The 24,504-nt window shown below is 41.5% G+C and overlaps 1 protein-coding gene across 11 annotated transcripts in view; it reads right to left on the reverse strand.

Annotated features, from left to right (window-relative positions):
- ODAD2 (outer dynein arm docking complex subunit 2) overlaps positions 1–21,474 on the reverse strand; it is a 114,532-nt gene extending 93,058 nt beyond the window's left edge. Inside the window, exons 1-8 of one of the 11 annotated variants that reach the window (XM_061587161.1) lie at positions 16,873–16,993; positions 15,925–16,062; positions 14,585–14,846; positions 11,894–12,054; positions 11,330–11,525; positions 9,424–9,530; positions 8,996–9,132; positions 8,038–8,154 (exon numbers count right to left, since the gene is read on the reverse strand). In XM_061587161.1, the coding sequence (XP_061443145.1) occupies positions 8,038–8,154; positions 8,996–9,132; positions 9,424–9,530; positions 11,330–11,525; positions 11,894–12,054; positions 14,585–14,808 (942 nt within the window). In that variant the 5' untranslated portion in view covers positions 14,809–14,846; positions 15,925–16,062; positions 16,873–16,993. The other 10 variants (XM_061587170.1, XM_061587159.1, XM_061587165.1 and 7 more) reach the window with 10 other exon arrangements.
- Positions 21,475–24,504: the final 3,030 nt, after the last annotated feature.

Genomic DNA, 24,504 nt, shown 5'->3' on the forward strand with positions numbered 1-24,504 from the left:
TGTTTCTCTGGAAATCCATTAACTCTGAAAGGAAAGTAATTGATTTGTAAATCGTGATGGCTGAGATACAAATTTCTATTGTGCACTATGTAGATTTCTGCATCAGTGGACAACCAAAGACTTGTGCAAAATGAAACAACTGGATGAAAGTGCAAATTAATGTCACAACAGATTTGAGGCATGCTCACACATCTCTATTAACATGTAAGATTTGAAAATGTTAACTAATTTTTTTAGAAGCTCTAGCCTGCAATTACTCTGTTAAGTAATAGTAATCAGTCTAGTTTCCATTCAGGTCCCTTGCCATCTCTTTTCCTGGGAAAATAAAGCAAGCGACCCATTGAATAGTTACATTATATTTTTGCTCCTGTTTTTGCATGTTTGTTTGGTCAGCCAGGGGACGAGAAGCCAAACGGCAGTCAAGGTAGATGAACATGCCCAGACTTGTGAAAAGAAAACCCAGGGCTGAATTCAAAGGAGTCCTTACATATGTAATAACATCTTGTGCTCATGGAAGGCCTATTTTAACTTTGTGCTAGGAGTTCCAATTTGGTCTGCGAGACTGTTTTTTCTAAGCCCCACCCACCTGCCTCAAACCTGACACCATAACTTCAGAGGAACTATCAGAAGCATTATAGCGTGCACCTGATTGTTCCTCTGCAAGCAAGGCTTGCCTTCGGCACCTTTTAGCGCTAAATACAAGCCCCCACCAGGATTGATTCCACTTGGTTGGACTTGAGAACTCCCAATCAGATATTTGGCTTAATATGGGAGCCCCTAAGTTTCATGCGATGTTTTTCTGATGGCTTCTGAAATGTTAGTGCAACTATTCAAAACAAAACAGAATGATTTTTTTGGGGGGGGAAAGCTCAGTACTCAAGGTTCTGCACAGTGCTTTGCTGTCACTTCCCCAAATTACAGTTTCAATCTCTTGTTGGGGAGGGAAAAGGAGGCACCTGGATTTAATCTTCACCTCCCAAATGAGGGATTGGCACTGTCAGAAATAACAATAATTACATGTTCAGCTGTGACTGCACAGTGCAGGGTGCTAGTATGCTCCGCTCCTACTTGGTGGGTCGCCACCAGAAGATAGTGCTTGGGGAACATTACTCGATGTCCTGGACTCTCCATTGTGGAGTCCCGCAGGGATCGGTACTGTCCCCCATGCTTTTCAACATCTACATGAAGCCGCTGGGTGCGGTCATCAGGAGTTTTGGGGTGCGTTGTCATCAGTACGCTGATGACACGCAGCTCTATTTCTCCTTTTCATCCTCTTCAGGTGAGGCTGTTAACGTGCTAAACCGTTGCCTGGCCGCGATAATGGACTGGATGGGAGCTAACAGACTGAAGCTCAATCCAGACAAGACCGAGACGCTGTAGGTGAGTGCCTTCTCTGCCCAGATGGAGGATGTTCATCCTGTTCTTGATGTGGTTACACTCCCCTTGAAGGAACAGGTGCGTAGCTTGGGAGTTCTTTTTGATCCTTCCTTGTCACTTGAGGCCCAGGTGGCCTCAGTGGCACAGAATGCTTTTTACCATCTTCGCTTGGTAGCCCAGCCACATCCCTATCTGGACAGTGACGACCTCGCCTCAGTTGTTCATGCTCTGGTAACTTCTGGACTGGACTACTGCAATGCGCTCTACGTTGGGCTGCCCTTGAAGACTGTTCGGAAACTACAGCTAGTCCAGAATGCAGCGGCCAGACTGTTGACGCGGACCAGAAGGTCCGCTCATATAACACCTGTTCTGGCCCGTCTGCACTGGCTTCCTATTTGTTTCCGGGCTAGATTCAAAGTGCTGGTTTTGACCTATAAAGCCCTACACGGCATGGGACCGCAATACCTGGTGGAACGCCTCTCCCAATATGAACCTACCCGGACACTGCGCTCAACATTTAAGGCCCTCCTCCAGGTGCCATCCCATTGAGAAGCTCGGAGGGTGGTGACTAGAACCAGGGCCTTTTCCTTGGTGGCCCCCAAAATGTGGAACAGCCTCTCTGATGAGGTGCGCCTGGCGCCGACGCTACTATCTTTTCGGTGCCAGGTGAAAACCTTTTTATACTCCCAGGCATTTTAAAGTGTGTTTTAATAGCATTTTCATTATTATTTTGTATTTTGGATGTTGTTTGGTTTCTTTATTATTTGTTTGTTTCGTTTTTTGATTTATTGTATTTATACATTCCTTGTTTTTATCTTTTTGTACACCGCCCAGAGAGCCTTCGGGCTTAGGGCGGTATATAAATTAAAATAAATAAATAAACAGTACTCATGCATATGAGACATCATATAAGAGGGGCAATCTGAATGCACCAACAAATCACACTCAGTGGATCCAATCAAATTAGGCCCCATCTGCACTATATAATTAAAGCAGTATCATATCACTTTAAACAGTCATGGTTTCCCCCAAAGAATCCTGGGAACTGTAGTTTGTTAAGGATGCTGACAGTTGTTAGGAAACCCTTACTCCCCCTCCCAGAGCTATAACTCTCAGACAGGTTTAACAGTCAATCCCTCTTCCCAGGGAACTCTGGAAATTATAGGTCAGTGAAGGGAACTGAAATCTCCTCTCAGTGCACATAACAAACTACAGTTCCCAGGATTCTTTGGGGGAAGCCATGACTGTTTAAAGTGGTACGATACTGCTTTAAATACATATCGCAGATGAGGCCTGATGCATATAATAATAACAATAAAATTTTATGAGTCGCCTCTCTGGCTGAATTAACAACCACTCTAGGCGACGTACATCAATACAATAAAATACAATATAAAACAGTGAGGGCCACAATCAATAATTAGACTAAACACTACAATTCTGATTAATAACAGTATTAAAAGCTAACCCACCCCAGGGATCCCATAGGCCTGCCTGAACAGCCAGGTCTTCAAGGCTCGGCGGAAACCTATCAGGGAGGGGGCATGGCGAAGGTCGAAGGGAAGGGAATTCCAGAGGGTGGGGGCCACAATCGAGAATGCCCTCTCTCTAGTCCACACCAGCCTCGCTATTTTAACTGGTGGGACTGTAACTGGGCAAATAGTTGCAGTTTTAAAATCAGGATTAATCTTGAAATGGAGTCTTCCCAATATTCAGCAAGTCAATAGATATTATCCAGGGCATGAAAGTTTTCAGACTTAATTTGCAATCTACAGCACAGATGATGAAATGTTTAAGACTCCAAAACGTATCTCTTCTTCTTGTTCTTCTTCAAGATCATGAGCTGTGCAAACTAGAGATAGTTTCCTTACTATATTTATTTATTTATTTATTATTTCAATTTATATACCGCCCTTAGCAGAATAGCTCTCAGGGCGGTGAACAAACAAGATAAAATACAATATATCATAATAAAAATCATAAAAACATATACAAACAAACAACAAAAACACTACAAAAACACAATACGACAAAAATTAAAAAATACAGATTAAAAGATTAAAATGGGTAAGAAAATTAAAATGCCTGGGAGCATAAAAAGGTCTTTACCTGGCACCGAAAAGATAGAAGTGTAGGCGCCAGGCGTACCTCTTTGGGGAGGCTGTTCCACAACTCAGGGGCCACCACAGAAAAGGCCCTAGATCTAGTAACCACCCTCCGGGCTTCCCGATGGGTTGGTACCCGGAGGAGGGCCTTAGATTCTGAATGAAGTGAACGGGTAGGTTCGTATCGAGAGAGGCGTTCCACAAGGTATTGAGGTCCCACGCCGTGTAAGGCTTTATAGGTAAGAACCAGCACCTTGAATCTCGCCCGGAAGCAAATAGGAAGCCAGTGCAGACGCGCCAAGACAGGTGTTATATGCGAAAACCGACTGGTCTTCGTCAGTAGTCTGGCAGCTGCGTTCTGCACCAGCTGAAGCTTCCGAATTGTCTTCAAGGGCAGCCCTACGTAGAGCGCATTACAGTAATCCAATCTTGAAGTTACCAGAGCGTGAACAACGGAGGCGAGGTCGTCCCTGTCCAGATAGGGGCGTAGTTGGGCTACCAGACGAAGATGGTAAAACGCATTCCGTGCCACCGAGGCCACTTGGGCCTCGAGAGACAGGGAAGAGTCGAAAAGAACCCCCAAACTACGTACCTGTTCCTTCAGGGGGAGTGTAACCCCATCCAGAACAGGGTTAACATCCACCATCTGAGCAGGGAAGGCATTCACCAACAATGTCTCGGTCTTGTCTGGATTGAGTCTCAGTTTATTAGCTCTCATCCAGTCCATTATCGCGGTCAGGCAACGGTTCAGCACATCAACAGACTCACCTGAAGAAGATGAAAAGGAGAAATAGAGCTGCGTGTCATCAGCATACTGATGGCAACGCACTCCAAAACTCCTGATGACTGCACCCAGCGGCTGCATGTAGATGTTGAAAAGCATGGGGGACAAAACCGACCCCTGAGGGACTCCGCAATGGAGAGTCCATGGTGTCGAGTGATGTTCCCCAAGCACTACCTTCTCGTGACGATCCGCGCAGTAGGAGCGGAACCACTGCCAAGCAGTGCCCCCGACACCCAACTCCGCGAGTCTCCTCAGAAAGATACCATGGTCGATGGTATCAAACGCCGCTGAGAGATCAAGGAGAATCAACAGAGTCACACTGCCCCTGTCCCTCTCCCGACACAGGTCATCATACAGGGCGACCAAGGCTGTTTCGGTGCCAAAACCGGGCCTGAAACCGGATTGAAACGGATCTAGATAATCTGTTTCATCCAAGAGCGCCTGGAGTTGGCTGGCAAAGTTATTCCAGATCTCACATACTGGAGTGACTCTCTGTATTTCTGGTATTCACCATATATAACTCTTAAGCAACTTAAATGCATTGAGCAGGGGGTTGGACTTGATGGCCTTGAAGGCCCCTTCCAACTCTACTATTCTATGATTCTATTTGGCTTCAAAAAAACAAAGTTCTTTCCCATTGTATGACTATCTTCAAAAACGTTTTTATGTTTTACTGGAATTTAAAGCACACCTAGTAGATACATTAGCTGCCCTGTCTTTTCCCACCAGTTATCCAAGCTCCAAAAAACCCAAAAACAAGAAAGTGTAAATGCTCATGTTTCTGGGTATATCTACAGTATAGACGCATCTTGTATTTATATTAGTTAACTATCATGGCTGTCCCTGAAGCATCCTGAGAATCAACTGAAATTTGGTGATAGTGATGAGGCTCCCCAACATCTTCTCAAAGACCTACAACTTCCCAAAGAGAAAGCATGACTATTAAACCACTTTAAGTCTACAGTGCAGATACGGCTTCTATGTGCTGAGATCTTGAGCCTCTGTTTAGGAAAAAAAAGAAGAGAAGATGGGGCTTTGGTATAGGCTTTTAAATATGTAACTCCAGAGAAAACAAACATGTTCACCACTTGCTTACTGAACATTCCAAGTGTAATAGTTTTGGCAGAACATTTTTTAACTTACAGAAACTGCTTAGTGTTATTTGAAAGTCAAGACAATCCCAAATGAATTGTCTAAGCAACAAGTAGTAGTCAGCATTTTTTGTACTTTGAAAGTGTCCAAGGATTATGTTTGGGACCTCCTAGTTTAATAAATCAAGATCCTCCGTGGTGCAGAGAGGTAAGCGGCAGTAACGCAGCCGAAGCTCTGCTCACGGCCAAAGTTCGATTCCAACGGAAGGAGGAAGTCGAATCTCTGGTAAAAGGGGTCGAGGTCCACTCAGCCTTCCATCCATCCGTGGTCAGTAAAATGAGTACCTGGCATAAGCTGGGGGGTAAAGAAAGGCCGGGGAAGGAACTGGCAATCCCACCCCATATAAAAGGTCTGCCTAGTAAACGTCGCAAGACGTCACCCTAAGTTGGAAACGACTCACACAATAAGTGAGGGGACACCTTTACCTTAGTTTAATAAATAAGCAACCTGATATCTGGTAAAATGGAGATTCCAAATCTTAAACATCTCTGATGATTAAATACTGAAAAATACAATTTCAGGAGCTAGGATGTTAGGTCCTATAATTTAGGAAAAAATCCAATTAAAATAACCAGAAATTACTTGAAATAGTCTTCTTTCATATCCTGCCATACGTTGTTGAGCACAGTATTTTAGAATTCTTTAAAATAAAAAGTATATCTCCTACTGCAGCTGTTTGTGCTGCACTGAATGATGTTCCCAAGTACAACAGCAGCTTGGGGGCAGCAGGTGATGGGGTTTAGTGGACTCTGAGAAACTGTGGAGGGAATGGCAGCTGGAAGCGAGTGAAACACTTTGCCCTCATTCTTTGGAGACTAGCCAATTTGTTTTAATCTTAGAATGAAAATCTGAAGACAAAAGTTTGCTATAAGAGCTTTGTGATAATGATAATTATTGTGTCACTACTGTGTGATTTTTTATTCTAAGGAATAAAATGTGTTTCTTCTCCTTAGTAGGCAATAACTCCTACATTTTAGAGCTACTGTAGGACAGTAGCAACATATGCTGTGTGAGCTGGAAACGCCCCAGCTGTGTCTGACGTTTAAATCAAAGACAGTTCTTGTAAAATGAGGAATATTCCTTTTATTCAAATCACAAGGGATGAAGTTAAAAAGAGGAATGGTTTTGATTATTTAATGCACTGTCAAAGACAGTTGACCTTTTTCATTAAAATATGATATTTTCCTGCTTTAAGAATTATACTGCTGCCCAAAGGAAAACCATCTGTAGAAGGCTAAAGGATGAGCAGAAGTTATTTGCCAATTGCTGCAATCCTAAACTTGCTTGCTTACTTACTTGGAAATAAGTTCCACCAAAACCAATATAGCTTCCAAATAAATGTGTTCAGGATCTGGGTGAAATTCCAGAATCAATCACAAGTATTGACATAAGTTCATACTTACAAAAAATTAACCCTTGAGTCAGGCATACAAATTTTTCTACATACTCAAATGCAAGGAGGGAAATCTACTACAGATAAAATATTAACTCTTAATAATTAAACTAAAATATCAAAAGTCACATTTGGCTGTCAACCAGAAAGCAAATCAGGCAGGCAAAGACTACGTCACAGCCTGCTCTAGCTGGACTGTCCCCCCACCCTGGGCTATTCTGTCATCAACTGTTCTGTGGGATGAATACCAAGTTTGAAAGAAGCAGTCAAAGACCACTCCAGGGCCTGCTCCAGCTGGACCTTCTGGTTCCCCCACAGGGCCATCTAGTATCCACTGCTCTGTGGGAAGGCTTTGTGGGAGGGGACAGAGATAAACAGATAGACACACACACAAGCACATAGAGGGGGAGGCAGGCAAAGTTTCTACCAGCAATAACTCTGTGGGAAAGGTTCTGATGAATTTCTCTTGAGTTATTATTTATTGTGTTTTTAAACAAATGCAATTTGACATTACTTGTAAGCTACCTTGGAAAGATTTGTATTCTGATATAAATTTCAATAAATAATTGTAATGATCATAATCATCTGAGGTTACCAAACATTTTCCACTGCACAAAATTCGAGCAGTATTTTCTCCAAATAAGTTTTCACAGCATATTTTACTAAGCCTAAGTATGCTGAAATTACTGTGCTCTTTTTCTGGTGTCACTTTCTTCAGTTGGAAACCAAAGGATTGTATTAGGCACTTAAGTAACTAGTACGTTTTAGGACCATTTGTACAACTTGGAGCTCTATTTCTTGAACACTGTGCTGTTATTCTGTATTTATGGCAATTCAAATGATTTAATTTATAATGCAACATTGAACCAGATCTTATTCTGGAAAGGTGTGTAAAGAAACAGGTAAGTAGGTAATGCTGCAATCCTATACCCACTTACCTCAGAGTAAACCCCAATGAATAACTAATATAGAGTATTGTACTGTAAAACTGATTCCCATGTCACCGTGGGCTGATCATTTCTAATGGGGTGTGTGTGCGTGCCACTATAATCGTACACAATTACAGCTACATAAAAACAATTAAGGTGAGAAATAATTGCAGGTTAAGTTAACTGGGTATTTGAATGCCTCCCTAAAGAAAATAATAACAAAAAACCAGTTCAACTGCAAACTGTTGATATTATGACAGCTTAAAGGTGGTAAGTCTGAGACTACAAAATACGTACCTGTTTAGCCATATTTTCTACAAATGCTGCTGATCTTTCTCTTAAAAATGTGACAAGATCTTTATATATGTCACTCTTTCTCTCGTAATTGATTTGATCCCTCTCTTTTTCCCTTCCCTGTAAAAAAGGCAATAGCTAGGTTACATCCTAGTCTTACATAGTCTCACATATAAAATATTTCATTCATTTATCAGAATCATAGACTTACAGTGCAGTCCTATGCATATGTACTCAGAACAGAAGTTTTAAGTTTTGCTGTGTTCAATGGGACTTAATCCCAGACAGGACTGCAGTCCTCATCTTGAAATGATTCAGTGTGGTTAAGTCCATCCTGTTTTGAAATTTGTCTTGAGGTTTAAGGTGAGTGCAAAGTTGTTAATCCAGCATGACACTCATTGGAACATTAGTCTTTTTTCTGCTTCTAGCATAGCCTTATTACACAGCTTACTTCTCTCAGCAGTGTGTGTTTATTTTCACAACAGCTATTTATGGGGATTTTCATTCATCTTGTTGATAAATCATTATTATAATCAGGGAGCAATTTGTTTTCTAATTCACAAACTGGACTACAAAAAGAACAACAAATATAGAAAGCATGTAGTAGGTGAAATAAGCATTAAAAACCTATGAGAAATAATTGTGGGCTGAGTTAACTGGCTATTTGAATGCCCTCCAAAAGAAAAGGAAAGCTGAGGAGCATTAGCCCAACACACTCTATTGTTTGAGAATATATGGCTAAGTAACTGAATCACAGAGCACTTCCTTTGGTGTAGTCCCAGCTTGTGTAAAGGGTTAAGCAGAAGTACTTGCATCTAAATTAATGTTGTCCAATTCATCTGTTCTCAAGTTTGTTTTGGAACCAGGATGCTCATAAATACATGTCACTTATTTAAAGTTTAGACATATTCTTAAGTATAATTGTCACCATGGTTTACTCTTGAATATATGTATTACTTACTCCATTTAAAAATACTCCTGCTGTGCTGCAAGTGACATACATAACATCTGTATCACAAGGTTTAATGGACAAATAGCAGATTTCTCCATGGACTTGTCTCCAAGGTGGGGCACGACATCCGTTGGAAAATTCATAGTCTGTAATCAAACAGCAGCAGTGTTTTGGTACACATTTGTGAAGTATATGGCTAGCAATGAGTCATGAAATAAGTTTCCATCATAATATGAATACAAAAAAAGAGCAAAATCCTGAGATCTTTATTCAGTCACTTTGGAGCCAACAGAGAGGGGCATGTGGGCACAGAGTGAGATTCCTGTTTAATGGAAGCTGATAAGCCATCTGACAATGTAGACTCTATTATGTTCTGGCCTATATTTACCATGAACATGCAATTACAAAAATATAGTAAGAGTAAAATGAATTTGGACCTGATATATATTCCAGCGATTCAAGGACTGCATCTTCTGTTGCTCCAGAGAAACGTTTAAGCAGTTCTACTTCATTTTTCACAGCAGTTGGAGTTAATCTCACTTCTCTGTAATTAAAATAAATTGGTTATATTCTAATAACTGAGAAGATATTTATACCGTTAATTGGAAAGAAACAAAAAGGGAATGTTGGTTATTTTCTTAAACCAAGGGTGTTTCCAGATGGGGACTTAATATTGTAAACAGGCCACAAGTGATTGCAAATGGGTCACTACCAACAGTGTTTTCCGTGACACAAACTTGCATGCATGAGCAGCACCCATCCCACAATAAATATTCACCGGGAAACGCCCAAGGTTTGTGTCTCACAGAAAAACTCTGGAAAATAATTAATCTTAGTATGTGCAAGTTTCAGGCAACAGCTCATTGGCCCCAATCCAGAGATCATTATGCACAGCAGTGGGCTGCCTGGATTTACTCCCCTTGCTCTAGGGATGGGAATAGATCCCTATCGCCACATACACCCACAAGTCAAGTTTGACAGATGGGTAGGACCATCCATCTGTCAATCACCTGATGTCACAGTGACATCAGGTGGCCCATTTTTGCCCACAGTTTGAAAGCAAACTGCAGGCAAAATTACAACCGCCTTGTAATTTTGTAGAAGTGTGGTTTATAAATATTTAAATAAATAAATTGACCAAAAAATCTGCAGATTGTCAGTGTTTAGAACAGTGCATGGAGCACAAGCCCTCTGCTCATATATGATGTCAGGTGTAGGACAAGTGGGCATGGCTTGGCTGAAACGGCCTGGCAGGCCAAATGAAAAGGTCTGTTAGGTCTAATTAGGCCTACAAGCCAGACGTTTCCCAGACCTACCTTACTCCCCAAACAGTTGATACATAGGACTGCAACCTTTGCAGCACAATCCTATGCAAGTCTACTCAGAAGTAAGTCGTACTGAGTTCAATGGGACTTACTCCCAGGTAAATATGTATAGAATTGCAGTCTTAGTTGGGTTAATGGGTATAGGATAACAATGCAATCCTTTATTTCAATGGGACTTACTCCCAGGTAAACGGTTACAGAATTTAAGCCTAAAGCTTCAGTTGACATCAGCGGGGAAAACCTTTACTCAGTGGGGATGAGATTAGCAGAAAAGTGTCATAATTTTTCAAGCCATTCTAGATCCACTATGTTACTGGAACAGAATGTGTTTTCTTCTAATAATGAGGTATGTTTTATTTACACTTCCCTAAAATTCTCAAAAAGGTACCTCTATATAGGTTGTGTATTATGAAAATGTATTTGTGTTTTATCAAATAATCAAAGCAAAATTATTTAAAGTCTACTAGCAATAAGCACTGACAGTTGTGTGTGGCCCAAGGAACTATACAGAGGTACTGTCCTCTCACTCCTATAGATTCTCACAGCTCACATTCAGAGTCATACTGCCTCCGATACTTTAAGTAATATATAGCCATCGTTAGCAGCCATTGATAGCCTTATTATACATGAATTTGTCTAATCCCTTTTCAAAGTTGTCCTAAGCCATCACTACATTTTATGATAGCAAATTCCATTGTTTAACTATGTGCTATGTGAATAAATAATTTTGTCGGTCCCAAACTTATCTTAAGATCAAAGGCTATGTGCACATATTTGTACAGCAAAATTATAGAAAACTTCGAATTACTTCCCTTGATTTTGACAGAAAATTTTCATACTTTTCATTTTTGCAAACCTGAAAAATCAGTTTCAAATCAGTTGGGTTTGAAATTAATAAAGACAGAAATAAAACCTTATTGACTAAAAAGTAAAGTTAGCATGCATGAAAGGTTTAAGTTTTGGCATGATAAAGTAGGATTTTTTTTAAAGTAACAAATACTATCTGAAATACACTCACTGTGAAACTTGTTTTAAAGAGCTATTGAGTAGTTGCATATCCAGTTGCTGGAGAAGCAGGGAAATTTTCATTTTCATTTCATTATCAGAAGCATCATCTTTTTTCATTTTGTCTAGTAAACGAAGCATGGACAGATCCTCTCCTTCAATTGTCCCATATCCAGGGCCAAGAATTTTCACAATGGGATCTCTATTAGCTATAAAGAATTCATAGTAGTGTAAGAAATTCAGATGAACACCATGTTAGGATGTTAAAATGCTCAGTTCAACAGGAAATAGCTATTCATGAATGTGCTGGAATGTTTTAATTATATCTAAGGATTATTCAACTTTAACATACAGTTTCTAACTCTACGCCAAGATAAATTGCCTCTCCCATGGGTTTTGCCCTACTTGTAAGACCTTGCTATCTCCAGGACAGAATGGAGCAACAACAAATTCTACTTCTGAGATTATTGTTAAGTCAAGAATAAGGCAAAACAAAATGTGGGTGGGTGGATGGGGGGAGTTGTATCCCTGTATATTTCAAAAGCTTCAAGGTTTACAGGCAAATAAGTCTGAATACCTTCAAGGCATGTCTGTGCTTCTGTTAGCCTTTTTTCTCCAGCCACATATAGAAAACGAGACAGTTGCCCAAAACTGCGAACTTTGAGGGCTGATCCTCTGAGCAGAAGCAGCGGCTGCCCATCTTTGTCTATTTCTTGAGATTTAACTGTTTTTTCACTGCTGGAATAAAAAAAACCTTAATATGCAAGAAGTTTTGAATAGATTACAGCTGTGAAAACATTTTTGAAAATCACTCCATCATAAAGAATACATAGAATCTGAAAAAAAATTGTCAGAGAGATCTGAAATTGTGATTTGAACAATGGAAAAAAGGGCATTGAAGAGATTGCAACAAATGTCTAGCCCTATTTGTCTTCACACAAACCATGTGGGGTGAAGGCAGGCTTAATATGAGATAGCACATGCTTTTCTCCTTCCAGGTTATGAGAATGTGTCTAGAGACAAACTCAGCTTTAATCATATATGGCGACACCACTGCTCACTGGGGCAGGGTATAGCTAACATGTCACCCTGCTGCTGAAAGTACTGCAGTGGCTGCCTATTAGTTACCGGGCTAAGTTCAAAGTTCTGGTTTTGGTGTACAAAGCCCTATATAGCTTGGGACCAGAATACCTGAAAGATCATCTTACTCCTCATATATCCAGTCAATCATTATGCTCTGCAGGTGAGGGCCTCCTGCAGATACCATCTTATCAAGAGGCCCGTTCCGCACAACATAGGAAGCGGACCTTTAGTGTAGTGGCACCTACCCTTTGGAATTTCCTCCCCTTAAATATTAAACAGGAGCCATCACTGTTATCTTTTTGTCACCTACTGAAGAGCTTCCTCTTTCAACAAGCCTTTTAAGTAGAGACTTTATTCCAGTTTGCGTCTGTGTTGGAATTTGTTCTTTAAGATGTTTTTAAAGCTTTTTTAAAATGATGTTTTTTAAGCTGTTTTGTTTTAATATATTTTAAAGTCTGTTTTTATGATTTTAGAGTGTTTTTAGTGCGTTTGCCACCTGGGCTCCTACTTGGAGGAAGGGCAGGTTATAAATCTAATAAATTAATAATAAATAAATATGCTTGTATATTGCTCAGATTCTACAGGTATTCACCAAGCAGTTGTAATGAATAATATAGCAATTACTAGTAAAATACCCACTATTATGATGCGGGAATACCTAAGAGAGGACTTGTGTATTATGCTTGGAAGCGCAACGTATCTGTGTCCCCCCTATGCGTAGCATCTGAAGAGAGCTATATGGAGGCCATCCATTGTAAGGGATTATAGACATGGTCTGTTCCCAATCTTTGCTTTTGCATGGGAGTGAATGGTGGACAGCTATTATATGAGTGAAAAAAGGATTGCACTTGAGAATACCATTGGGGTAAAGGCTACATCTGCATCTTGCCACCTCTGCTATGATCTGTCTTTCCTATGAAGAACATGTTTCCCTTTCCTAGCAGTCTTGGTTGTTTCAGTTGATTCGTACATAACATGGAATAGGAACCAAACCCATTGATATCTGTATAATCTAGATAGCCCTGTCCGAGCTCCATTTCTTGGTCTTTCTACCACGTACCTCTACCTAGAAACTCAAGTGGTTACCCGAAGATAGGTATAGCCACCTTGAGTACAGAAAAGAAGAAATAATGTGCGTGTGTTTTTGTTAAAAAGAAAAGGAGGGCTACAATAGTGGCCCACCATAGTTAAAAACAAAGCCTTAATTTGAACAAGCGTTAATGTGAAAGTTCCCATAGAACTTTCCCCCTGCTTCTGCCATGCCACAGACAAAACAAATCAGAATCTGTTCTATCATCTCTTCTGATCCCAGACTTGTGGAGTGTCTCTACAAACCAACCATGAGCAGTAACTAACCCTCGATCTTGGCTTACTTCTTCTTGCTTTTGCGGGGAAATAGACCATAAGCTCAGGTTCAGACAGCATAAAAAACCAGAGCCAGGCTTAATTTGTCAATAGCGTGGCAGCAGCATAAATGCAAGAGGAGTGCTGAGGAACTTTTGAGCAGTGTGCACCATCCTGCTTGTTCACCTTAAACCATAGTTTGTTTTAAATGGGGATCTGCTATGATGTGCAAACCAGGCAATTGTATCTTGCTCCTGGATATACATAATGCAAAATTTACAAGAGCGATACAAATTGTATTTTAAAAATGCAGTATGAGTTTTTAAGAGGCAGGAGGATTATAACTTGTTTCTGACAACTTTTCATACCCAACTACACTCATTCCTCTCTCATTCTTCTTCATGATCTCCTCAATGTGCATGCATGATCAGCGGCCCAGTAAGCACAGATGAACTGGATACTATTGAGCCAAATTTAAGACTAAAGTTTCATTGTTTCAATGAGAAAAAAAGTGATTAACTTCAGTTGGGCATACCCTTCACTATGATTTCAAGAACTGATGAGGTTTCATCAACATGAATCTATGTACATGCTTGCAAAATCTCCTGAATTCAGCAAAGCATAAAACTATAAGTGCTTTCTGGTCTGAACCAACTGCAAAGTTATGGGTGATAAAAGTAACCCCCAAACTAAATATAGATAGATAGATCACAGCACAATGTTTTATGTTCTACCCATTTCCTACAAAATCTATACAGAAGTCATAAAGAGCAAAAATCTGAATTGGCAGACTTATTACGCATTATATGCTTCAGAAATGGTCATCTAACCTCAGTCTTACCTGATTTCATAGCCTGACTCAAATGCTGAAGGCTCTAGTTTTGTCTGCCATTCAAGTGGCTCCTTAAAGACAAAGGCAGCTTCTTGAGGATGTTTGATGCTAAAGCTGTCTGTAAACTTAATGATTTCATTCAAAAGTGATTCATTCAGTGGTGTGATTTCCAGTCTTCCTGTTCCAGAACCAGCAGCAGTCCACTGAGCTGCTCTTGTCAATGCTACTCCCATGGCATAGGCTCATCCCCAGTGTCATATGCCTTCACAAACTGATACAAAAACCAAAAACTTTACAATCCCAAACAGTGTATCTTGTATAAAGAACTAATACACTAGGGCTTTACTGAACAACTTCTATGGAATACCAAAACCAAAGTAGGTAAAAGTAGAAAATTAATGCAAAACAGCTTCACTATTAAAGTTGCCACGGGATTCACATTTGTTGTCTGTCACAACTGCAACAAAATTAAGACATGCTACACTGTGGTAGTGAAATCATTCTTACAGCACATGCTTCTGTATCATTCAGCACTGGTATGTGATGCAATATTTGTAGGAGCTTACCTGATTTAAAAGGATTTTAAAAGTAGCATGTTTAAGTAAATTCCTACAGTATCATTGCTGAGAAAGCCTTCTTCATTATTTATAATTCCCCCTTACAAGTAGCCCTGATCCTATGGAGATGGATTTTACTGTTGCAGCACAAATGCAAGCTAAAGTAGCATTCTAAAAGCATGGTGGACAAAGCCATACCTCAGTCATGCAATCTTTTCAAAACTACTTACTATTGGATTTTATAAATGCAGGAATCCCTAGTCTTACAGGGTCTCTGTACACTTGTTATTGATAGTTGTGTGTAAGAGGGAATTTTAGCAGATACTTTTTTCAGCCTTGCTTGTACAAAGTGCACCTGGCCCAATTCCCTCTTCTACAGTTTTAAACACACACAAAATTTAAAAAACAAAATCAAACACTTGCTATAGCAAGGTATGATGAAGTATTAAATTCAGCCAAGAACTTGGGAATTGAGGAAGGAAGTGGACAAAGTGCACGTCAAGCCTCCTCCCCAGAATCCCATTTGCAGGGGATCCCTTTTCCATCAGGATGGGGTGGTTGAAGACTGGGGGGTCAGGGGAGAGGACAAGCCTATTCCAAACCATCTAAAAGCATTGGTCTTTCACTGGTGGGTCGGAACCTTATTATTGGGTCGCAGCTGGCCTAAAAGGTTAAGTCATAACAAAAGCATCACCACTCTAAAAGTAAATGGCCAGATAAAATAAAATGTGGGTCCCCAAATGCATGTTGGGACACAAGGTGGCTCCTGGGTCTGAAAAGGTTGAAGCTTACTGGTCTAACTAAAGTATAAGGACCGGATGCTGCCAGAGCCGTGCTGCGGGACTGACGCCTTCTGAGCCCCCCTCGGCGCCCATCACTGGCTGAGGAAAAGTGGTGTTGAGGAGCCACCGCTTGGATGCCCAACAATGCCTTCAAGCAGATGAGAAAAGAAAGAAAAATAAACTCTCTCACACACACACACCGTTCTCGTTACTCCGGAGCTGACCATGAATCTACTGACCCCTTTTCAAGAACAGCGGCAAAGCAATCTCGACAAGAAAGAGGGTGGGGGAGGAATACCAAACCCGCTCCTTCGTAGCCCTTCGTGCCCTGACAGACTGAGCCGGTTCCGAAATCCTCTGTTTTAATCTTCGCAGCTGTTACTCCCGCTGCTGTTGCTGCCGCCCGCCAGAGAGCAAGCGCGGCACGGTTGCCATGGAGACGGGCTTGCAGAAGCCTTCTGTTGCTAGGAGCCTCCCGTAAACAACGCGGGCGCAAGGCGAGACCCTCCCTCCCCTTTCCTTCGCCGCCATTCCTTGGACGGCTGCTTTGGGATATTTCCCACAAACACAGGCTGCCAGTGCCGCCTCCGCCTTGGACTGTCTGACTGCCTGATATTCCCTTTCCTCGACACCCTGCCTGAGCTGTCGATCATCTCACCGACCCCCCCCAACAGCGCCTTCTACAGACTTCCTCGTAATTGCCATGGCTTTTAACAACTAATTGTAGAGTCTCCATCTGTAAGCTTTTAGTAAGCAAGGCTTCAGTCAGTGCTTAGTTCTGTTTAATAATAATAATAATAAAATTTTATTTCTAGGCCGCCTATCTGGCTGAATTAACGGCCACTCTAGGCGGCGTACATAGACTAAAATATAACATAGAGTAAAATATAACATATAATACAAAACAAAACCCCAGTAGTCTATAGACATCGCGAGCAGCAGATTCACGCACACATACACACACACGGTCTCTGGCCCCTTCAGCAGTTGCTGCTTTTGTAGCTGGAGAGAGAGACAGGGCCCCACCCTTCCAGGCCAGGTGGAAATCAGCCAGAAATGCAGGGAGCAGGTCTTGCAAAAACTCACACAGGTAGATGGTCTCTGGCCCCTTCAGCAGTTGCTGCTTTTGTAGCTGGAGAGAGACAGGGCCCCACCCTTCCAGGCCAGGTGGAAATCAGCCAGAAATGCAGGGAGCAGGTCTTGCAAAAACTCACACAGGTAGATGGTCTCTGGCCCCTTCAGCAGTTGCTGCTTTTGTAGCTGGAGAGAGACAGGGCCCCGCCCTTCCAGGCCAGGTGGAAATCAGCCAGAAATGCAGGGAGCAGGTCTTGCAGAAACTCACACAGGTAGATGGTCTCTGGCCCCTTCAGCAGTTGCTGCTTTTGTAGCTGGAGAGAGACAGGGCCCCACCCTTCCAGGCCAGGTGGAAATCAGCCAGAAATGCAGGGAGCAGGTCTTGCAGAAACTCACACAGGTAGATGGTCTAAACAGTTTAAACAGTGTTGGGGTTTAAACCAGTTTGTAAGTCATGTTACTGGACGTAATGGTCTTCCCAACCCACACACCCGTGTTCAGGCGAGTGGGAGTGGGCTGTGTCTTGGGAATTAACACATTTTCTCCTAGCGGAAGCCAACATAACACATATTGCTTGTGGCACATCTGGAGAGGAATAGGAGAGCCAGTGGACCTGGCTGCAGCCTAGTCAACCAGTCATTGAGGTAAGGCACCTTGGAGTCAGGAGAGCAGCTGACTTCACCCATGCAGTAGCATTTTTTTATATTATTATTATTAAAATCCGAAGGTCCACCCAACTGGAGTCAGATGCAAAATGATGACTTTGGAGGCAGGGCCAATCACCCATTGCACTTCATGACCAACTTGGATAGCTTTAAAAGAGGATTAGACAATTAGAGGCTACTGTAAGGACAGAATATGGAGAAACCGATTGGTTCCCCATCGGAAAGGGTGTGAGACAGGTGAATTTTATCACCCTATCTGTTTAATCTGTGAACATATCATACGGAAAGCAGGACTGGACTAAGATGAAGGAGGTGTGAAAATTGGAGAAATATCAATAATTTAAGATACGCAGACGATACCATACTATTAGCAGAAACCAGTAATGATTTGAAATGAATGCTGTTGAAAGTTAAAGAGGAAAGCACAAAAGCAGGACTACAGCTGAACGTCAAGAAGACTAAAGTAATGACAACAGAAGATTTATGTAACTTTAAATCTGACAATGTTATTGAACATTGAATCAAGGATTATCAATACCTTGGCACAGACATTAACCATAATGGAAACAATAGTCAAGAAATAAGAAGGCTAGGACTGGGGAGGGCAGCTATGAGAGAACTAGAAAAGGTCCTCAAATGCAAAGATGTATATCACTGAACACCAAAGTCAGGATAATTCAGACCATGGTATTCCCAATCTCTATGTATGGATGTGAAAGTTAGACAGTGAAAAAGGCGGATAAGAGAAAAATCAACTCATTTGAAATGTGGTGTTGGAGGAAAACTTTGCACATACCATGGACTGCGAAAAAGACCAGTAATTGGGTGTTAGAACAAATTAAACCAGAACTGTCACTAGAAGCTAAAATGATGAAACTGAGATTACCATACTTTGGACACATAATGAGAAGACATGATTCACTAGAAAATACAATAATGCTGGGAAAAACAGAAGGGAGTAGGAAAAGAGGAAGGCCAAACAAGAGATGGATTGATTCCATAAAGGAAGCCACAGACCTGAACTTACAAGATCTGAACAGGGTGGTTCATGACAGATGCTCTTGGAGGTCACTGATTCATAGGGTCGCCATAAGTCGTAATCGACTTGAAGGCACATAACAACAACAAGACATGGAGCAGCTTTTCCCAATGGTTGGGTCCCCAGATGTTACTGGACTACAGTTCCCATAATTCCTGACCATTGGCCATGATGGCTGGGGCTGATGGGAGTTGCAGTCCAGCATCATCTGGGGACCTAACGGCTGGGAAAGGCTGATATGGAGGATAAGACTAGCAATGGCTACTAGCCATGATGGCTATGCTCTGCTTCCATGGTTAGAAGCAACATACTTCTGAATACCAGTTGCTGGAAACCACTGGTGGAGAGAATTATCTTGTGCTCAGGTCCCGCTTGTTGGCTTTCCATAGGCATTTGGTTGGCCACTGTGAGAACAGGATGCTGGATTAGATGGGCCACTGGCCTGATTCAGTAGGTTGCTCTTATGAATCCCACACACTTGGCATGGTTTACATAGAAAAGTACAAATCTATATCTGAGTTACTACAGATCAGGGATGATTATCCCTGTCCTGCACCCAGCAGAAGCTCTGGGCTGGGTGGGACACACTGGCATCTTGTAGAGGACACCCTCCCCTTCTTTGGGGTTTATGAGTTGTCCTGGCTTAGAACAGATTGTGGGGTGGGCACACCCAGTTACTTATTTTTTATTATTTTATGACATCATTATGCATTTATGAGCATTTCAGAAGCCTGATAATTTTGATTGAATGAATTTGTTGTTATTCTTGATGGGGAGAGTCCCCAAATCACAGCGATATATGATATGAGGTACCCCAACATATATTTTGCGGTTCAGAGACATGTTAACTTTGGCTTGGAGTTATTGTAGCTGTGAACTTGTCTTTCTTTAGTGTTTTTAACTTTCAAGCAAATAAGGAACTGGGAACTAGGAACCAACTTCAGTGTCGTCATGTTATCTGAGACTGATGGGAGTTGTAGTCCAACAACATCTGGAGGGCACTATGTTGAAGGCCCAATTAGATTTACACAACTCCCTTCCCCCCTACCCATCTGTTTCAAGCACATCCAGAAAAGTATGTATCTTAAATTCTATGTCTGACAGTGTGTTCCTTTCAGAGGTAAAAATTAATCTGCAATCCTATATACTTATCCATTTAACTCAGTGAGGCTTAATTTGGAGTAGACATATATAGGACTGGACTCCACCAGAATACATCTCAACATTTCAGGGGCTATACTTTATTAATGCTGTACCAACTAAAACTACCAACTGCTGCTTATGTACATATAGTGTCTCACCTAAGCTTCCTCACAGGATTGTTGCAAAGATAAACAGGGGGGAGGGAATGGCAATGGTCATGGCATTCACAAGTCAAAAATAAACCTGGGGGGGCACACACAAGTAATAAGATGGCTGACAGATAGAATGTTAACAGGTGAAACTGTCCCCATAATTGTATTTCATACAAAAAATGCTTACTCCATTTAATTTCTACCTGCCCCTCAGCTGTCCATAAGAGCCTGATCTCCTGCAGTGCCACCCCTAAACCATGCAAAGAACTCAAGTAAAACAACCAACAACCACAGAATTTGGGCAATTTTTTAAAAAAAACATATGTAGCAGTATGAAATACGACATTCTCTGGCAAAAAGAAGTTATGAGACAATTGACATAAAAACCCACACACAAAGCCTCGACAAAGAGCAACAAAAATACTCTCAACTTGAGCATTTTCACATTTTAAATTTTTACTCATCATTGTTTTTGCTTATTTATTGCCTTGGGCCAGTCCCTAACTCTTAGCCTAACCTACCTCACAGGGCTGTTCTGAAGACACAGAAGGCAGAATTAAAATGGGAAAGAAGGAAACCAAGGCTGCAATCCAGTGCTTGTCTACTCACAAGTAAGTCCCATTGGGTTTAATGGGACTTACTCCCAGGTAAGTGTGTACACAATACACACTTGCCTGGGAGTAAGTCCCATTAAACCCAATGGGACTTGTGAGTAGACAAGCACTGGATTGCAGGTTAGTCCTTGTATTACATGCATCAAATTTTACTTCCCTTAACCAGATTGATGCATCTTTGTACTATAAAGGGTCATATTTTTTCTCCCCCCCCGCAAATGGGAGTAAGTTCCATTAAACATAAAGAGACTTACTTCTGAGTAGACTTGTGTATATTGTACTGTAAGTCAGCTATACAATCATTTTTAACAAGTGCCTGTTTGAAATGCTTTGCATTTGCCATGGGGAGGAGGATTTGCAAAAAAGAGCTTCCAGGGAATATCTTCCTCACAAGAAAGGAAGGGCAGGAAAGAAAACTGGAAGCAGCAGTTTTAGGACCCTGGCTACTTGCTGCTGCAACTTCTGCCTGCCCCCCGCTCACTTGAAGCCCTGGCTTTTGGCTTTTATTATTTATTTATTTTATTTTTATTTTATTTGTTTCATTTATAGACCGCCCATAGCGAATAGCTCTCTGGGCGGTGTACAAAAAGGTTAAAATACAAAATACAACAATAAAATCAAGCTACACACAATAACGTTATAAACATTTAAACATTTAACAGTTAAAATGCCTGGGAGCATAGCCAGGTCTTAACCTGGCGCCAGAAAGACAGCAGCGTAGGCGCCAGGCTTGCATCTCTCTCCGCTGGTAAGAGAGAAGAGGTGGGGAGGAAGGAAGAAGCCACCTCGAGCTTTGCACACCACACACACACGTTGTTGTCTCTCACCTCCACAGCCAGTTCTTCGTGTCCATTTTTCTGCTGCCTCCTTGCCCTCTGGCTCTTTTCTCCCTCCACTGGTGTCCATTTTTAAACAATTGTTTTCTCCGCCCCATCTTCCTCTCCACCTCCTCCCTCGTCACCTTCTAAGCACCCATAGAGCACAAGGGAAGAGCAATGCTGCACAGAAGCCCAATTTGAAGCACATTATTTTTATCCACAAATCAGAGGAGCAGAAGACTTCCCCTGCCCCCCCCCAAGTAATGCCCAAAAGTAACTCTGGAAACATTACAGTTACAGCTCAAAAGTAATGAAGTTACTACTCGTTCTATTACCAGCAAAATGTAATTAAGTTACCCACTCGTTACTCAAAAAAGTAATAAATTACAAGTAGCTTGTTATTTGTAACTAGTTACTTCCAAGCTCTGGAGAAAGGAACGGAATAACAACATTAAAAAAGGAAGAGAGACGACATAGCATATATACCAAGGTTTTCCAATCACAAGAAAACCATACTATGTAACAGCAGTATCACATTCTCCATGGAGCATAGTGTTACAAATGTCCACCATATCTCATCTCATCACATCACATCTTTCCGTAAAAGTTCATGTGTTGATGGCAATTGCCAGTCATGTTCTTTGTCAGCTATGTATACAATAAAGCTTTGCCAGGTCTTATGAAATGTGGCCTTTGTTTTGGGGTTGTGCAAAGTTTACTCCACTTTTCCATTTATGCAGCGTTCTATATTTGATAGCACCAATATTCCATTACATTATTATATATAGATAATTCACTAATAGGCAAAAAACCTTGCGGTTTAAGAATGTACCTATAGCCCACAGATATTTCTACCAAACTTTAAAAAGCAGGGAAATTGGGCAGCTATAGTGAATGCACCAGGGGAGCAGGAGACCTGAACTCCTCTCTGAGATATTGTACTGCCCTACAAAGCTGTCAAAATGCAAACACAATTTGGGTTGGTCTTTCACAGTCCAATCCACTTGCTTTGTAGCTTGGAAGAATTTGGTAACATGTGCCTCTGAGCATATGGTGAGTGGTGGCAACACCTGCCATCTCCAAAGATGGAGAATTATATTTTTGTATGTTTGTTGGTGTTCTTCTTACTTTGCTTCTTTCCTGTGTTACTAATGTTTCTACAGAGAATCTAAACTAGAAAATTTTATTTCCCTCATTATTCATCCTAGAAATCTGTCTCAAATTTATTTTTATTAATGTCAGAGCCTTTTTATTGGTCAATGTCATATGATGGTGAAGATAGCCTTTTTTGTTTCAAACTGGAGGTTATGGTCTATTTCTATTTTGGGTGCATTAACAGTTGGACCTGAAACTGCAGTTTAATGTAAAATCAGACTCATTACAATATGCTGCTACTTTAGCAATGACTCTAGTCGTTGGAAAAAAGAGGATGCATGTTTTCAGCCTGCTATGTTTAAATAACCACTTTATTTAAGGCAAGGTGTTCACAATCAATTAAAAACATAGAGCACACCTAGAATTTTGCTAGAATATATTTCACCTCCCACTGTTTTATCTTGTGCAAATTGAGACACTTCTGAGGTCCACTGGAGACTATTTTGCAGAAATCAGTGTCATTATTCCACAATTATGTTTGGAGTTTTTTTAGTATAAATTTTGCAAAGTGTTGCTGTACTTCACATATTCACAGAAATAGAAACAAAAGAAAATGATTTCCTATAGGAAACTTCACTAAAATTGCAAAGTAAATCAGACATATTTAAAGTGACCATCTGAACTATATCAACTGTCTTAATAATGTTGCTTCCTCCCGGCTAAAACAAGATCAGCACAGGACATATCTTCTTTCTATTATTTGGGCTGATTACAGGTGTTGCCACCACTCCCCATATGCTCAGAGGCACATGTTACCAAATTCTTCCAAGCTACACAGCAAGTGGATTGGACTGTGAAAGACCAACCCAAATTGTGTTTGCATTTTGACAACTTTGTAGGGCAGTACAATATCTCAAGAGAGGAGTTCAGGTCTCCTGCTCCCCTGGTGCATTCACTATAGCTGCCCAATTTCCCTGCTTTTTAAAGTTTGGTAGAAATATCTGTGGGCTATAGGTACATTCTTAAACTGCAAGGTTTTTTGCCTATTAGTGAATTTCCCTGCTTTTTAATCCGGGAGGTAAGAAATGGGATCCTGTGCAAGTTTGCTGAGAATGGATTGATCATTGCATGCTTATTGAGTTAAGTGGGATTTACACACACACACACACACACACGGCAATCATGCTTAGGATAGGTGAAACTGACCACAGGGGATGGGGAAGGGAGGAGGGGGAGAAGGGAGGGGTGGAAAGGCGGAGGGGAGAACTGGGATGGGAGCGGGCAGGAGGGGGAGGGGAGAAGAAGGACAGATGTGGTCGTTTGCATGTTTATTGAGTTCAGTGGGATTTACTCCCGTGCAATCATGCTTAGGATAGGTAAAACTGACTGGGGGGGAGGGACGGAGGGCTGGAGTGGGCAAGGAAGGCAGAAGAAGGAAGAGGGGAGGAGAAAGGGAGAGGAAAGGGGAAGGAGGGAAAAGGCAGGTCTGATCATTTGTATGATTATTGAGTTGAATCGGATATACTCCTATGCAATCATGATTAGGATAGGTAAAACTGACCAGGCTGGGCCTGCCAACCAAGACGTCTTCTGTATCTTTCACAGTTGGGCAGGGGGAAAGGACAATTCTACCTTGGGGTTTTTCCCATTACAATGTTGCAAGAACACCAGCACTTGGCTGACTTTCTCTTCTACTAAAGATACAGGATCAGTCTCAGGCCCTGAACCTGGCAACCCTACCTCCCACCCAAATTTAAAACAAAGCTGTCCCTGGCCACATCCACACCTGTCGTGTCCAGGGCTGGACTCAGGAATCACACCAGTCGATGAAAGCAATTCAGTTTTTATTAATGTAATATCCAGACAGAGACTACGTCTCCTCATGAAGCAACACAATACACGTGTCCTGCGACTTGCAAGAGAGTTGACAGAACAAGGAATTCCCACCCCCCCTTATCCTTTTTAAGGGGGCTTTCTGGCGCGAATTCTC

Source organism: Rhineura floridana, chromosome 10, assembly GCF_030035675.1.
Source record: "Rhineura floridana isolate rRhiFlo1 chromosome 10, rRhiFlo1.hap2, whole genome shotgun sequence".
Taxonomy (NCBI): Eukaryota; Metazoa; Chordata; class Lepidosauria; order Squamata; family Rhineuridae; genus Rhineura; species Rhineura floridana.